Source organism: Artemia franciscana, chromosome 6 (genome assembly GCF_032884065.1).
Source record: "Artemia franciscana chromosome 6, ASM3288406v1, whole genome shotgun sequence".
NCBI classification, from domain to species: domain Eukaryota; kingdom Metazoa; phylum Arthropoda; class Branchiopoda; order Anostraca; family Artemiidae; genus Artemia; species Artemia franciscana.
The window spans coordinates 33,366,339-33,384,444 of record NC_088868.1 but is presented as its reverse complement, the minus strand read 5'-3'; the positions used below and the strand labels follow the sequence as shown (position 1 = coordinate 33,384,444).

The 18,106-nt window shown below is 33.3% G+C and overlaps 1 protein-coding gene and 1 long non-coding RNA gene across 4 annotated transcripts in view; one reads left to right on the top strand and one right to left on the bottom strand.

Moving 5' to 3' along the window:
- LOC136028338 (uncharacterized) overlaps positions 1 to 18,106 on the bottom strand; it is a 142,803-nt gene that overhangs the window by 18,403 nt on the left and 106,294 nt on the right. The window lies entirely within an intron of this gene.
- Positions 1 to 18,106, top strand: part of LOC136028337 (lachesin-like) — a 185,324-nt gene that overhangs the window by 154,377 nt on the left and 12,841 nt on the right. For all 3 annotated transcript variants that reach the window (XM_065706118.1, XM_065706120.1, XM_065706119.1), the window contains exon 6: positions 5,334 to 5,462. In XM_065706118.1, the coding sequence (XP_065562190.1) occupies positions 5,334 to 5,462 (129 nt within the window). The remainder of the gene's footprint in view (positions 1 to 5,333; positions 5,463 to 18,106) is intronic.

Below are 18,106 nucleotides of genomic sequence, written 5' to 3'. Positions count from 1 at the left end.
GTATAAGAAAGGTGATAAGAGTCAGTGTGGTAGTTATCGAGGCATTAGTCTGATCTCTGTAAGTACGAACTACTTAGTAATATGATACTTTTTATACTGAGAGATGCTGGTGACAAATTTTTAAGAGAAGAACAGTGTGGTTTTAGAAAAGGTAAAGGATGTGTCGACCAAATCCTCACTCTCAGGTTATAAACTGAGAAGTGTCTGAGTTATTAAACACCTTGTTCCTCAGTTCTATAGACTATGAACAAGCTTTCGATTCTGTTTACAGAAGAGCTTAGAAAAAAGGTTTTATCCTTGTATCGTAAACAAGACAAATACACTAAAGCGATCAGTGCCATGTAGGAGAAAAATATTGCTGTAATAAGGTAAGAAATAAGGATGTTATTTGTTTTCATAATCAGGAATCAAGTAGGATTTGTTTTATCGCCCTTTAGGTAGATTTGATTGATTTTGTTTTAAGAAGCACAAGAATGGCAATGGAAGACCGCGGAGTCAAATGTGGAGGAAAAACTCTCCTGAACTTAGATTATAGTGACGATTTAAGCATCCTAGATGAAAGTGTGAGCAAAATGAATGAACTTTGATATGTTTTGTAAGTTCAGGGTGCTTGGATAAGTTTGAAAATATTTATTAAGAAGACTAAGTCACTAAAGCTAGGAATAAGTGAAGATGAAAAGGTGACATTGGACAACGAAACAATTGATCAGGTGGACACTTACCTTGATAATATTATTAGTTTAGACTGTGGGAGCAGTTAATATGTCAAGAGTTGAATAGCCAAAATTCAGTGTTTTTTTTTAGAGTAAAAAAATTAGAAAAATAGGAAGATCAGCCCGCAAACCAAGGTTGTGATATTAAAATCTACAGTGAGGAGAGTTGTCAAGTACGGGTCTGAAGCATGACCGCCCCCAAAAGCAGTTGAAAATTTGCTAGATGTTTTCCAGAGATATTGCCTATAAATTGTTCAGGGTACCCGGCTGAATTATCGTATTTCTACCAGTAGGTTGTATGAAAATTGTGGTTCAATCCCTTTTTCTAAGGCTATAATGAGAGAAAGGTTGAGATCACTAGGGCACGTTCTGCGAATGAAGAATGACAGATTGCCAAAGATTGTCATTTTTGACGTTCCTTTTATGGCTAAACTAAAAGCAGGTCTTCCGTGGTTGGGGTGGGAGCATGTCATAGATAAAGATTTAATGGAAATGGGAACTTCCTGGGAGGATGTAAAGATGGAAGCTTTGTATGGATTGGGATGGAGGAAGAGCGTGCGTAGCTGTGTTGGCCTCAAGTGGCTGGGTTCTATGGTGATTTGCTAGTCGTACTAGCAGTAGTGACATTTTTATGATGTTCTTATTTTTGGGTAATTAAAATAAAAAGAAGTTTTTCACCTGAAAGTAAGGAAAAACATTAGAATTTAGAAAAAGTAAAATTTCTTCCTTATATGAGGATGGGCTCATTTTAATACTGCTCCTTACTTGCAACTCAAAATAATTCCTTTGTATCTAATTTCCAACAACTTTTCAAATACTGCCAGGAATTCCCCTTCCCCTGTTTAATGGTCCCATGGAAAATTCCCCCTGTAAACTTTCCTCGCCAAGATAAATTCCCCTGTGGAATATCCCCACTCCAACAACAGAAAATTCCAACCGAAGAATTTTGTATATTTTCTAATAGCAAATCTTGTGTGTAAAGAGGGAGAAAACTGTTAAAGTACAATCCTTTGCCCAGAGGCCCTGGGGTTTGCGGCAGCCCAATAGACATATTTTTTTTACTTTTCAACTATGCTGAATCGAACGGCTACCTCAATATTTCAGATGGATGCCTTTGGGGGAAAAGTGTTTGTGAGGGGTCTAGTTGGCCTTTAATTGATTTTGTCACTTAAAAATGTCACTAGATCTTATAAATTCTATTCGAACCACCCCTCTATCGATCTTCTATGAATATTGGTCTGATACAACCACTCATGGGAAGATAAATCAATAATAATTAACACCCATCCAAAATCTTTCATTCGGAAAAAAAAAGCAAAATTCACCATTGTTTTTAGATTGGAGATTGAATCCTGTAAGGTTCTTGAAACCTCTAATATTCTGAACCTGACGGTGTTATTTCCGTTAAAGTCCCTTGACTTTTTGGGGTGTTTCCCTCTTTATAAAAAATTAAATAAAAAAAAACTAATTTTTTTTTAGCTGAAAGTAAGGAGCGACATTAAAACTTAAAACGAACAAAAATTACACAGAATATGAAATGGGTTGTCCCCTCCGCAATCCCTCGCTCTTTGCGCTAAAGTTTTTAATTGTTTTAAAAAGTAGAATTGTGGCAAAGAGTCAAACTTTAGCGTAAAGAGCGAGGGATTGCGGAGGGGACAACCCATTTCATATACGGAGTAATTTTTGTTCGTTTTAAGTTTTAATGTCGCTCCTTACTTTCAGCTAAAAAAAATTAGTTTTTTCTTATTTAATTTCTGAACGTTTTTGAATTAATGCATGTTTGGTTTTGGCTCTCCGCACATAAATTATTAAAATGAAATGTGTATATTAATTCTTTTTTTGGCTAAATGGCTTTTTTTAGTTTTGATCAGACGATTTTGAGAAATAAGAGGTGGAGAAGGAGGTCTAGTTGCCCTCCAATTATTCGGTTATTTAAAAATGCAACTAGAACTTTTAATTTTTAACGAATGTTTTTATTAGTAAAAAGTATATGTAACTTAAGAATTAACTTACCTAACAAACTTTCATAATGTTAATTTTTTTATTATGTAAACGAGGGGGGTTGTACCCTCGTTAATACCTCGCTCTTTACACTAAATCGTAAGTTTTGTCCCAGTTCTTTAAAAATGACCCCTGAATCAGAAAGGCCGTAGAATAAATAGTTGAAATTACTAAAAATACTTTAGCATAAAGAGCGAGGTATTTATCTCCTCCTAAATACCTCGCTCTTTATGCTAAAGTGTTCTTAAAACCCCTCATATGCGTAATAATCTCTGTTCGTTTTAATTTTCAATGCTACTCCTTCCCTTCATTTGAAAAAACGTTTTCATGTTTATTTTTCATTGTTTTCTTATAGTTATGCTAGAAAATCCTGCTCCCTTTTCATTGAATTTTTCTTCCCCCATGACAGATTCCTCCAAGGAAAGATCCTCCGACATATCCCCCTCCCCTCAGCCCCACCCCCAAACAAAATAACCCCCCCCCCCCCTGAAAACGTCTGTACACTTCCCAATAACCATTACTATATGTAAACACTGGTCAAAGTTTGCAACTTGCAGCCCCTCCCCCAGGGATTTTAGGGGAGTAAGTCATCCCCAAAGACATAGTTATTATGGTTTTAGACTATGCTGAACAAAATGGCTATCTCAAAATTTTGATTCGTTGACTTTGGGAAAAAATGAGCGTGGGAGGGGGCCTAGATGCCCTCCAATTTTTTTGGTCACTTAAAAAGGGCACTAGAACTTTTCATTTCCGTTAGAATGAGCTCTCTTGCGACATTCTTGGACCACTTGGTCTATACGATGACCCCCTGGGAAAAAGAAAAAAAAGAAAAAAATAAATAAACACGCACCCGTGGTTTGTCTTCTGGCAAAAAATACAAAATTCCACATTTTTGTAGATAGGAGCTTGAAACTTCTACAGTAGGGTTCTCTGATACGCTGAACCTGATAGTGTCATTTTCGTTAAGATTCTACGACTTTTAGGGGGTGTTTCCCCCTATTTTCTTAAATAAGGCAAATTTTCTCAGGCTCGTAACTTTTGATGGGTAAAACTAAACTTGATGAAACTTATATATTTAAAATCAGCATTAAAATGAGATTCTTTTGATGTAGCTATTGATATCAAAATTCAATTTTTTAGAGTTTTGGTTACTATTGAGCCGGGTCGCTCCTTACTACAGTTCGTTACCACGAACTGTTTGATCATACAAATTTTCCCAGCCCTGTAGTTTCTGAGGAATAAAATTCAATCTAATGAATTTCATATATTTGGAATCATCATAAAAAGCCAATTGTTTTAATGTAATAGCTCTTATCAGAATTCCCGTTTTTCTTAGTTTCGGTTACTATTTGGCAGAATTGCTTCTTACTCACAATTCGTTACTGCTAACTCTTTGATCTTTGTCTATTTTAATATCAAAACTGTATTTTATTACAAATTTTGTTTGTTTAAGGTTTACTCACTTTCACCGTATTAATTCTCTTTTCAAATTGAAACTTTAAATTCTTACTAAATTTCTTTTTTAAGATCATATTCAGCACTCACAACACTTTAAACTTTTTAACACTTTGAAAACGGTCTTATTACTGCCATAAAATGTTTTTAACTATGCAGCATTTATTTTTTTAATGTCAAATATTCGAATAATCTATGTTTTCAGGTTTCAGAAACATATCTATAGAGCTTGTAATTAATAATCAATAACTGGGAGCAGTATTTTGAAAGTCAGACAACATTAAAGATACACTAATTTGAATAGATGTTTTTTCTCATTTGTCTCTTCTTATAAGAATTTTTCAATAAATTGAATAAGTATATGGATCTAGTGAACAACCGAAAATTTTTTAAAGTCTGGATTTTAAAGCTCTTAAAATATTTAGCTTTTTCACGTTTTTCACAAAATCTTGATTTGGTTCAGTTTAAGGTCCTGTCTTTGTAATACGAGAGCTATTCCACAAAGTATTTCGCAAGAATTACTATCCAACTTTATTGAAATCTATCTAAATAGTGGTTTATGATGGCATTTATTCGAATTCAAATAAAATTAGAGCTAAAAAGTTAGCATTTTTAGAATAAATAAAAATGGATTGAAAAATACTACGAAGTTTCTGATTTGCACGATTGTCATATTCTAAATTGTGTCTTTTTAAATATACAGACTCCCCATTAGGTCTTAAGGAAGTAATAAAGTAGGTTTTTAAGAGACTAAGTAAGGCTCTGAAATGATTGAGCCAAGATATGGTTACTTTGTAAAAAAAAAGTGTTTTATTTTAGATACATCCTTAAATTATTGTGAATGCTCTCCTTACGCAAGGCTTTTTTTCCATTAGAGAGTGTAAAATGTATCTTAAGATTTCTTGAATTCTCAAAACTTTACCAAAATTCCAATTGAAATTCGTTATGAATTCCTTTCTTTTATTTAAAAAAAGTCCCAACTTCAAGTTCTGCCTAAAATTTTGAGTTATCTGTATTTGACGTCAAAAGCAATACAGACCTAAGAAATAAAAATTATATTCATCTCTAAAAACATTATTTTTATAAATCCCTTTTTTATTAAAAAAAAAAAAATCTGAATTTCAATCAATCTGACAACTATCAATAAGTTAATTTGTCTTACAGTTACCTCAATAGATGGCGAGTCTTTAACCATTCAAAAAGTTAGCCGACTTCATATGGGTGCTTTTTTGTGTATAGCTTCGAATGGTGTACCCCCCATGGTTAGTCAACGGATGGTGCTTAAGGTCCAATGTAAGTATAATACTGTATAACAATATTAATTTTAAAACATGAATAAAATACATATAAATAATAGTGAAATACTTAAAATGTATATATATATATATATATATATGTATATATATATATATATATATATATATATATATATATATATATATATATATATATATATATATATATATATATATATATATATATATATATATATATATATATATATATATTTAAGTTTATATAGTTTTCAACTATATGCTTAAAAAATAAACTTGCTTTAAAATAAACTTTGCTTGAATTTGAACTTTGCTTTGCTGAACCACATGCTTTAAAAATAAACTTTTAAAACATCAACTACAAAGGTGAAACCTCAAAACCAAAAACTTTCACAAACTATTGCTTTAAAAATAAAACTTTTTAAACCTAAACTTTAAATTTATAACTCATTAAATCTAAGAAAACTTTAATTAAAATTGTTTAAATTAAAAAAGACTTTTAAAGCCTTAACTTCAAAACTGACAATTTCAAACTTTCAAACTAAAATTATTATACTGAAAATTTTGGAAAAACTTTCATAGCTAAAGCCTGTAAAATAATAGAAGTTAAAACCTAAAATTTAAAAATGATAGCTTGAATCCAAAAACTTTGTGACTAAACCCTTAAAACCAATACTTTTAAAACTAAATCCTTCAAAATTAAAACTACAAAACTGAAATTTTATAACTAAACTTTCAAAATGAAATTCAAAAATAAAACTTCAAAACTAATATTTAAGAACCAGATAAGTAAAATTCTATTTTCCTATTGTAAATATATTCCTAATCAATTTTTACATTCCTTTTCACGCTTAGATTTCCAAAACTGTCAATACTTGTAAAAAATATGCAAAGTGCCAACTGCGCAGGTACTAAGAGTAACTATAAAATGAAATCAAAGCTTATATTTTAACTCTAAAATTGTTATTTCAATTTTTAATAAATTTTATTTTATATATAAATTATTATTATAAAATGAAATCAAACCTTATATTTTGACTCTAAAATTGTTATTTTTGTATCCAAAACCCTTTTGATAATAGTTTCAGTAAAAAATTCATTACAATCACCCTTTTGAATGGTAACTGAATAGTTCAGTACTGAACTAGCTTTTATGGTGCCAACATCTGAGCTAATCGCATTATTTTTCATTTCACATACCTGAGAGTCTGAGGTATGAATTTTAATCCCACTTGCTAGATCTCGCAGTATTTGGCAAAATACCAGTTTTTAATTAAAACTTGTGTGACAGTTTATCAAGGGGTCAACATCTATTGATTTCACATACTTGATATTCTGTGGACTTAAATTGAATGTAAGGAGAGAGGGAATAGAAGGAGAGGAAAGAAAAAGAAAAGAAAAGAGAGGGAAGGTGGAGTAAATTAGTCAGGCAGGTTAATTTTAGAAAGCATTTGGTCATTGTAAAATGGAAGATAAATTAATTTTGAATCCTGTTTTGAACTTTTTAAGCCGATCTCTAACTGATAGAGTTAGGCAACAGTTAACCCAAAAGGCAACTGTCGCTTTTTTTGATTAAATGAAAAAAAAAACAAGTTTTTTAAACTGAAAATAAGGAGCGACATTAAAACTTAAAACGAACAGAAATTACTTCGTATATGAAAGGGGCTGCTTCCTCATCAACGCTCCGCTCTTTACGCTAAAGTTTGACTCTTTCTCTCAACTCTTTTTTTAAAACAGCTAAAAACTTTAGCGTAAAGAGCGAGGCGTTGATGAGGAAGCAGCCCCTTTCATATACGAAGTAATTTCTGTTCGTTTCGAGTTTTAATGTTGCTCCTTACTTTCAGTTGAAAAACTTGTTTTTTTTATTTAATTTCTTAACGTGATTGAATCAATGCATGTTTTGATTTTGGCTCTCCGCAGAGGAATAATTAAAACAAAATTTGCATATTTTTTTTGGCTAAATGGCTTTCTCATAATTTTGATCGAATGATTTTGAGAAAAAAGAGCGGGGGAGGAAGCCTAGTTGCCCTCCAATTTTTTTGTTAATTGAAAAGGCAACTAGAACTTTTAATTTTTTACGAATCTTTTTATTAGTAAGAGATATACATAACTTATAAATTAGCTTACGTAAAGAATTTTTTATTCTCATGTTTTTATTACATATATGAGTAAGTAAGACTGGGGGAGTAAGTCGTCCCCAAAGACATAGTTATAAGGTTTTTCGACTACGCTGAATAAAATGGCTATCTCAGAATTTTGATCCGTTGATTTTGGGAAAATAATTAGCGCGGGAGGGGGCCTAGGTGCCCTCCAATTTTTTTGGTCACTTAAAAAGGGCACTAGAACTTCTCATTTTCGTTAGAATGAGCCCTCTCGCAACATTCTAGGACAACTGGGTCGACACGATCATCCCTGGAAAAAAAACAAAAGAAAAACATACAAACAAACAAATAAACACGCATCCGTGATCTGCCTTCTGGCAAAAATTACAAAATTCCACATTTTTTAGATAGGAGCTAGAAACTTCTACAGTACGGTTCCCTGATACGCTGAATCCGATCGTTAAGATTCTATGACTTTTAGGGGGTGTTCCTCCCTATTTTCTAAAATAACGCAAATTTTCTCAGGCTCCTAACTTTTGATGGGCAAGATTAAACTTGATAAAACTTATATATTTAAAATCAGCATTAAAATGCAATTCTTTTGATGTAGCTATTGGTATCAAAATTCCATTTTTTAGAGTTTTGGTTACTATTGAGCCGGGTCGCTCCTTACTACAGTTCGTTACCACGAACTGTTTGATCGCGATACCATCATCCAAGCAAAGAAAGTTCTTTATGCCGAACTAAGTGTTACAACCCGAATGGTGACTCACTCTAAAGATGAAGATAATATTCTTAACATGTGTAAAACCTTACTTGCTGCTGCCAAGCAAAACTTAAAAATTCCTAAATTTATTATTCCTAGTCCATGTGAAGTCCCAACTATAGGAGAGGCCGTAAATGCCACAGTTGTATCCAAGGTCAATGAGTTATTGCGTAAATTGGACAGCGCTCTGGCAAACATATCTCACCCTTCAAGTAGCCTCTCTGACCAGTCTCTGGTCTTGCCCCAAAGTCATGATTCAATGCCTAAACCCTCGAATGCTGTAATACTAAAAAATCCTCCAAAAGAGCTAAAAGGCCCAACGGAGTGCCAAGCATTTTTAGACAGTCTTTGTCCTAGTCCTGGCAGCGATGTATCTGAGCTACGCCGTGGCAAGAATGAATGGAAAACTGTAGTCTCGTCTAAACATTCGTTAGTATAACTGTTGAAAAGGCAAAGCGTTCTGACCCCACTCTAAATGCTAAACTTAACGAGCCTGCTTTTGTTGCTGTTATTAAACAAGCACCGGACGAACTAGTCGACTTGTCACAGAAGGAATTAATCCCAAAATGCATCAAAACAGCTAAGTGTGGTGCGTCACACACATTCGAAGTGTTTTTCAAATCAAGAAAAGACTTAGATCAGTTCCTTCAAGAATCAGTGAAAATCGGTTATGAGCGACTTGCCACCCAGGAGTTTGTGTTTTTGCCTCATCGATGCTTTAACTGCCATGTGACTAGCTACCTTGCAGCAAACTGCACAAACACTACCCTGTGCTCAAAATGCGGAGCTACTGACCATAAGTCTAAATCTAAATCCCCGTTTAAGAACAGTCCTTTTTGTCTTAGTTGTAAAGCTCCAGGCCATACGGGCTACAGCATTAACTGTCCTAAAAACCGTAAAAGCGTGAGCCAATGACTCCTGTGATAAATTTCATATCTTGGCATATACATGATTCTTTTGCGATTAAATTACCAGTGCAGATCATTTGTTTATTTCTTGGTTTTTTCTTGTTTCCTTTTCCTTCTCTTTTCCTGCTTTTTCTTATTTATCCTTACCTCGATTATACTATTTTTTATTGTTTTCCTTGTATTTTAGAATATTGATTCTACTTCGGGTAATAAAAGTAATATGTTTCGCATTTAAGCGGTTCTGCCTCCTCTAAACGTGATGATGTTTTCTCTGTGCTTCAGCTTAACATTAAGGGACTTTGCTCGTCTTTTGATGAGCTGAAATTGATCGTCAGTTTGGTGGAACTCCTGATGTTATAGGATTATGTGAAACTTTCCTAAATTCAAAAAAGGATATCCTTTTAGATATTCCGGGATATAGGACGGAGAGGCTGAATAGAAAACTGATGGTGAAAGGTGGCCTTGTCCTTTATATTGCTGATCGTCTTATATATAATGTCCGAAGTGATTTGAGCAGAAATGAGGAAGGAATCTTTGAATCCCTTTTTATTGAGATTAAATCAATGTGTAAGTATTTAGCTGTGGGTTTGGTTTATAGGTCCCCCAGTGGATCTATTTCTTCGATTTTAAAATTCTGGAAGAGGTTTTGGACTGAGTCCAAAAATGTCCCTATAAACTAATCCTTATTGGTGATTTTAACCTCAACCTGCTGGATCATAATTCTGCTTCAGCTATTAAAGAAAATTTGAACTGCCAAATATCAAATGTTATTATAAACTTTTTTTTGCTACCTGGACCAACCAAACACATATTAATATACAAATACTGTAACTTTCCAAAATAATTTATTTTGACAGTTTAAAGATTATCAAACAGTTCGTGGTAAAGAACTATAGTAAGGAGCGACCCGGCTCAATTGTAACCGAAACTCTAAAACATGGAATTTTTATAACAATAGTTACATCAAAAGGGCCACATTTTAATGCTCATTTTGAATGTAGTTTCATTGAGTTTAGACTTCTCATCAAAAGTTACGAGCCTGAGAAAATTTGCCTTATTTTAAAAAATAGGTGAAACATCCCTTAAAAGTCGTAGAATCTTAACAAAAATGACACCATCAGATTCAGCGTATCAGCGAACCCTACAGTAAAAGTTTCAAGCTCATATCTACAAAAATGTGGTATTTGTCATTTTTTGCCACAAGACGGATCACCGATGCGTGTTTGTTTGTTTGTTTTTAGTTGTTTTTTTCCCAGAGGTTATCGTATTGACCAAGCGGTCCTAGAGTGTCGTTTGAGGGCTCATTCTAACTGAAATTAAAAGTTCTAGTTCCCTTTTTAAGTGATCAAAAAATTTGGGGGGCACCTAAGCCCCCTCCCACGCTCATTTTTTCCCAAAGTCACCAGATCAAAATTTTTGAGATAGCCATTTCATTCAGAATAGTCAAAAAACATATTAACTATTTCTTAGGGGACGACTTACTCCTTCCCAGTCCCCGTGGGAAGGGCTGCAAGTTACAAACTTTGACCACGTGTTTATACATAATAATGGTTACTGGGAAATGTACAGACGCTTTCAGGGTTTTTTTTGGTTAGGAGGAGGGGTTGAGGGGAGGTGGTTATTCGGGGGAGCTTTCCATGGAGGAATTTGTCAAGGGAGAAGAAAATTTTCACGAAGGGGGCGCCGTATTTTTTTTAGCATTTTTTCAAAGAACAATGAAAAAATAAATATGAAAAAGTTTTTTCAACCGAAATTAAGGAACAGCATTAAAAATTAAATCGAACAGAAATTATTACACATACGAGGAGTTCAACTCCTCCTAATTCCTCGATCTTTACACTAAAGTAATTTTATTAATTGCATGTATTTCTTCTACGGCCTTTGTGATTCAGGGTTCATTCTTCAAGAATTGGGACAAGATTTAAGCTTTAGTGTAAAGAGCGAGATATTGACGAGGGCGTGACCCCTGTCATATTCTAATAAAAACATACGAATTTAGAAGTTCGTTTCATCAGTTACCTCGTAAGTTATGTATATTTTTACAAATAAAAACTTTCGCAAAATTAAAAGTTCTTTTTGTCTTCTTAAAACACCAAAAATGCAGTTAAAGCATAACAAACCTAAAAACATGAAAAAAACCTGACATATGATAAAATATCAGCAAAAAGGACCATGAACCGAAGGACGATGGGAACCTTAGCAAGCAATTTCAGAGGATGGTGATTTGATGTTATAGGTAAATTAAAGCCCTATTAATAGGTTTTTCCGAGAGATCTTAATGAAAATGCAACATTTTTTAGCCAAGAGTATGCATATCCTCGCCACCGTACCAATATTTGCCTATCCCATCCAAGCAAACAATTCCAGAGTAGGTGGGTTTTTATTAGAGGTAAATTTAATCCATATTAAGAGGTATTTCTGAGAGGTTTTAATGGAAATGCAACGATTTTTTGAAACAAGACTAAGCATATTCACACCCCCATGAAAATATGTGGCAGGCCCCTGGCAACCCTGTAATACATATTATCATCCCAAAGAATATTTTTTCAGATATTTGCAATTTGGTAATTTATAAATTAAATCCAATGTTTCATTTTTTCGCAAGCCAACCCTCCATGATACACCATGTCAATTCATGTCACCATGCCACACTGTTATTGGCCCCCTGGCACCCCCTCATCACTCCTAAGACATCTTCCAGATATTATTTGTCAAAAATAATGCATTAAATCCCAAAGGTTAATGTTTTCGCAACCCAAGCCTCCATGGTACACCATGTCAGTTCACACCACTGTGCCACATTATCACTGGCCTTCTGGCAGCCCCCTCATCATTCCTAAGGAGATTTTCAGATAATTTTTTCATAAAATGATTTACAGTTCCGCTTCCTCCATTTGTGACTCCTGGTTACAGCAGTTCCCTCTCCGATTCTGCTTGCTTCCACCCTAGTTCAACCGATTCCAGTTCCAACTATGCCCGAAGTCATGAATTCTGAAGAGTCTGAATTTGGAAGTAAGAGTTCCAAATCCAGATCCGTTTACATTAGTTCCGGATTCCCCACTTCTGCCCCCCCCCCCCCCGATTTTCAGTTCCGATTCCAACAATTCCGCTCCAAGTCCCACCGATTCCAAAATTTTGCATGGGGCTGTCTCTCTGATAATCTCTGGCTGACACATGCCCCCCCTTCTCTGGTAACCATTATCATATATATGGCATTTTCTGGACATTTTCCTCCAAACATATCCATTTATACGAGAATGGATCGTTTTGACTGAATGAAAAAACCCAATAACGTGCCTGACACAGTGTACCCGCTCGATGGCACCTCATGGACTGCAATATCACAATAAGGGTTTTTCAACCTTTTTTTCCACAAAAAATAATTCATAAACTAAAAATAACTATTGTTTTTATTTTAGCGGTGGAAACTTGCCATTTCATTGTTAGGTTGTAATGTTCCATGGCAATTTTCACCCTGTGACACTCAGCGGCTGACAAACTGCATCCTCTGGCAAGCACTATCACAAAATATGGCATTTTACAGGCATTTTACTGAAAAAACATCTGTTTACACTAGATGATCCTTTAACTTAAAAAAAAACAATATCGATGACTCCAGGCAATTGAGGTCAGAGCGGCACTATGTATCAGCCCGATAACATTCTCTGACGCACATTATCACACTCAAGGGTTGGTCAACCTTTTCACCACAAAAATTACTTTAAAAACTAAAAACAAACAATTGTTTGTTTTTAGTTTGAACAGTGGAAATTTGCCATTGTTTCATTTCGAAAAATTATAGGTTTTATGGTTTTAACTTAAAAATTTTTTGGTTACACCTTATAGTTTTAAAGATTTTACTTTTAATGTTTAATTCTTAAAGTATTTTTTTTAGGCCTTAAAATTTTTATTGTAAACATTTATTTTAAAGTTTTGGTTTTTCAGATTTTTTTAAGGTTCTACAAAGCTTTTTTGTGCGTTAAATTTCAGTTTTAAAGTTATAATTTTAAAGTTTCAATTTTATAAGTTAGTTTCAGAAGTTTTAGTTTGAATTTGTCACTTTTAAGTTCTAAAGTTTCCGTTTTAAAGATTTGTTTTAGAATTTGAAGTTTCTAACTATCAATTTTAAGTCGAATTCCTGATTTAAAAGGTAGTTTTAACAGTTGTTTTTATTTATAAAGTCTTACGCTTAAAGTTTTAAAGTTTTAGTTTTAAAGGTTTGGTTTTAAAATCTTTAGTTTTGTGGTTTTAGAGATAAAGTTTTTGGTTTTAAATTATCAAATTTAAAGTTTTTATCTCTTAATCCCTTATTTTAAAATTTTTAGTTTTAAATAATTTGCTTTTAAGGTGTATAGTTTTAAAAATCTTAGTTTTAAGTTTAAATATATTTTCTATTTTAAAGTTTCTGTTTTAAGAGTTTTTTCTAAGGTTTTACTTTTAAAGTTTTTAACGTTTAAAGTTTAACTTTTAAAAGTTTTTAGTTTGAAGGTAATAGTTATAAAAATTTTTGGCTTAAGGTTTTCGTTTTAAAGTCATAGCTGTAATGTTTTACTTTTCTAGTTATTAAGCATTAGTTTTAAACTTTTATTTTTGAGTTTTTTATTACGTCCAATATTTTGGTTATTTAAAAAGGCAACTAGAACTTTTAATTTTTACGAAAGTTAATACTAGTAAAAATATACATAACTTTCGAATTAACTGACGAAACGAACTTCTACATTCGTATGTTTTGATTATGTATATGACAGGGGTCACGCCCTCGTCAATACCTCGCTCTTTACACTAAAGCTTAAATCTTGTCCCAATTCTTGAAGAATGACCCCTGAATCACAAAGGCCGTAGAATAAATACATGCAATTAATAAAATTGCTTTAGTGTAAAGAGCGAGGTATTAGGAGGAGTTGAACCTTCATATGTGTAATAATTTCTGTTCGTTTTAAGTTTTAATGCTACTCCTTAATTTCGGTTGAAAAAACTTTTTCATATTTATTTTTTCATTGTTCTTTGAAAAAATGCTAAAAAATCCTCCCCCTAACCAAAAAAAAACCTGAAAGCGTCTGTACATTTCCCAGTTACCATTACTATGTATAAACACGCGATCAAAGTTTGTAACTTGTAGCCCCTCCCACGGGGACTGGGAAGGAGTAAATCGTCCCCAAAGAAATAATTAACAGGTATTTTGACTATTCTGAATAAAATGGCTATTTCAAAAATTTTGATTTGGTGACTTTGGGAAAAAAATGAGCGTGGTAGGGGGCCTAGGTACCCCTCAAATTTTTTGATCACTTAAAAAGGGAACTAGAACTTTTAATTTCAGTTATAATGAGCCCTCAAACGACATTCTAGGACCACTTGGTCGATACGATAACCTCTGAAAAAAAAACAACTAAAGAAACAAACAAATAAACACGCATCCGTGATCCGTCTTTTGGCAAAAAATGCAAAATACCACATTTTTGTAGATATGACCTTGAAATTTCTACTGTATGGTTCTCTGATACGCTGAATCTGATGGTGTGATTTTCGTTAAGATTCTGCGACTTTTAAGGGTTGTTTGACCTATTATCTAAAATAAGGCAAATTTTCTCAGGATCGTAACTTTTGATGAGGAAGTCTAAACTTAATGAAACTTATACATTCAAAATCAGCATTAAAATGTGGCCCTCTTGATGTAACTATTGTTATAAAAATTTCATGTTTTAGAGTTTCGGTTACAATTGAGCCGGGTCGCTCCTTACTACAGTTCTTTATCTTAACTGTTTGATAATCTTTAAACTGTCAAAATAATTTATTTTTAAAGTTGCAGTATTTGTATATTAATATGTGTTTGGTTGGTCCAGGTAGCAAAAAAAGTTGATAATAACATTTGATATTTGGCGGTTCAAATTCCATATTTAATATTAACCGATAGCTTTCTCATTACTTTCTTTTTTGTCCTTTAATAATTCACAAACAATAGGTAATAACAATATGCCGTCGTTAGTGCAAAAAATATGCTATTAAGATTACCTCTAAAAAATTTTTGGACGAGGATAAATCTAAATCCAATTTTTGAATTATATTCTATGATTAGAATCTAATTCAAAAATTGTCCGGTAAATTTTATTTAAATTTAAATAAAATAAAGTTATGCCAGAACCCATTCCACCTCTGTGAATTTGAAGCAAATATATGTAATTTTTTAATCCAAATTTGAACATTTCTGCAATAAGAGAGGGGCTGTGACTCAATCAATATTCAATATACTTGCTTTAAAAACATTCCTAAAAAACAAGAGTTTTTCTGGCACCCTCAATCCTTGTTTTTTATGTTTTTCACCTTTTTTAAAACAAACTTGACAATTTGATCAATTATTGGCACCCTTGTCACGTTTGGCCCCCCACCATAGATCTTGATTATTGGTGCCATTGTCGCAAAAATTTTATCATGAAAGTTGTTCTCCCTCCCTCAACTACCACGAATAATTTAAAGTAGAGAGTTGATTTACTAAAAAATACCAACAAATCTGAATTTAAAAAAAAATTATCACCTTTCCCCTTAAAAACTCTATAGGCGGCAACGGAGGGATATATGCTAAGATCCATTTCTTATTCGCTACTGGTTGATATTAAATTTTGAATGACTTGCCTAAATGTTAGAGTATGTAATCAAACAGTTCGTGGTACCAAACTGTTGCAAGGAGCGACCAGGCTCAATAGTAACTGAAACTCTAAAAACGGAATTTTAATATCAACAGTTACATCAAATGAATTGTATCTTTATGCTGATTTTAAATATATAAGTTTCATCAAGTTTAGTCTTAACCATAAGATGTTACGAGCCAGAGAAAATTTGCTTTATTTTAGAAAATAGGGGGAAACACCCCCTAAAAGTCATAGAGTCTTAACGAAAATTATACCATCAGATTCTGCGTATCAAAAAACCTAATGTAGAAGTTTCAAGCTCCTATCTACAAAAATGTCGAATTTTGTATTTTTTGCCAGAACACAGATCACGGATGCGTGTTCATTATTGTTATTTTTTTCCAGGGGTGATCGTATCGACCATGTGGCCCAAGAATGTCAAAAAAGTGCTCATTCTAGTGAGAATTGAAAGTTCTAGTATCCCTTTAAGTGACTTAAAAAATGGAGGGCTCCTGGGCCCCCTCCCACGCTCATGTTTTTCCCAAAGTCAACGGATTAAAATTTTTAAATCGCAATTTTGCTCGTATAGACAAAAAACCTAGTAACTATGTCTTTGGGGACGACCTAATCTTCCACAGTCCCCAGGGGAGGGGCTGCAAGTTATAAACTTTATCACTGCATATAGTAATGGTTATTGGGAAATGTACATACGTTTTCAGAGAGACTTTTTCGCGTTGGGGTGGGGGGTTGGTTCAAGGGGAAGGGGTTAAATGATGGGATATTTCCATGGAGGAATTTATCATGAGAGAAGAAAATTTCCTTGAAGGGAGTGCAGGATTTTCTAGCTTTATTTAAAAAAAAACAATGGGAAAATAAATAAAAACGTTTTTCCAACTGGTAGTAAGGAGTAGCATTAAAAATTAAAAGGAACAGAAGTTATTACGTATATAAGGAGGTTCGTCTCCTCCTCAATACCTCGCTCTTTACGCTGAAGCATTTTTAAGTAATTTCAACTGTATATTCTACAGCCTCTTTGATTCGGGGGCCATTCTAATAGAATTGAGGCAAAATTCAAGCTTTAGTGTAAAGAGCTAGGTACTGACGAGGGGCAAACCCTCTCATATACATAATAAAAATACACAAATATAGAAGTTCGTTACATAAGCTAATTCGTAAGTTACGCATATTTATTACTCATAAAAACGTTCATAAAAAAATAAAAGGTACTAGCTGTCTTTTTAAGTAACCAAAAATTGGAGGGCAACTAGGCTTCCTCTCCCAACCCGTTTTTGAATCGAAATTGTCTGATCAAAACTATGAGAAAGCCATTTAGCCAAAAAAAAAAAAAAAAAAAAATGAAATGAAATCCCAATTTCGTTTTGATTATTCATGCTCAGTGAGCCAAAATCAATACATATATTAATTCAAAAACGTTTGGAAATTAAATAAGAAAACAAACAAGTTTTCTCAACTGAAAGTAAGGAGCGACATGAAAAGATAAAACGAACAAAAATTATTCCATATATTAAAGGGGATGTTCCCTCTTCAACGCTCTTTGGCCAAAGTTTAACTCTTTCTATCACCTTTACTTTTGAAACAATAAAAACTTTTTGCGTAAACAGCGGGGCGTTGAGGAGGGGACAACCCCTTTCGCATACGCAATAATTTCTGTTCGTTTTAAGTTTTGCCGTCACTCCTTACTTTCAGTTGAAAAAACCTGTTTGTTTTATTATTTAACTACATCTTATACATGATCCATAATAGATCCATTATTTCAAAAATACCTAAAAATCTGAATTTAGAAAGAAAATCATCACCCTTTTCCCTTCAAGACACTATACCCGGTAATAGAGGGAGAAATCCAAAGATCCATTGCTTCTCCGCTATTGGATGATATTAAACTATGCATGACTGCCTACACGTTTGAGTTTATGGTCTCTTAACTGATTCATTATATCAAAAATTCCAATAAATGTGAATTAAAATAAAGTTATCACCTTTTCTCTTCAAGATTCTATAGCTGGTAATGAGGGGAATATTCAAAGATCTATTGCTTCTCCGCTACCGGTTGATATTAAACTATGCATGACTGGCTAAACCTTAGAGTTTATGATCTTATAACTGATCCATTATGGCCGTCCAGGTTGTTTTGACTGCATAAATATTAAGTTATGAACGTCACTCCGTGTGGCAGCGTGACTTCTCAAATCCTTGGGCTATATAAGTAGCTTTTTTATAACTTTTAGTCTATGTTCGATTCCAAG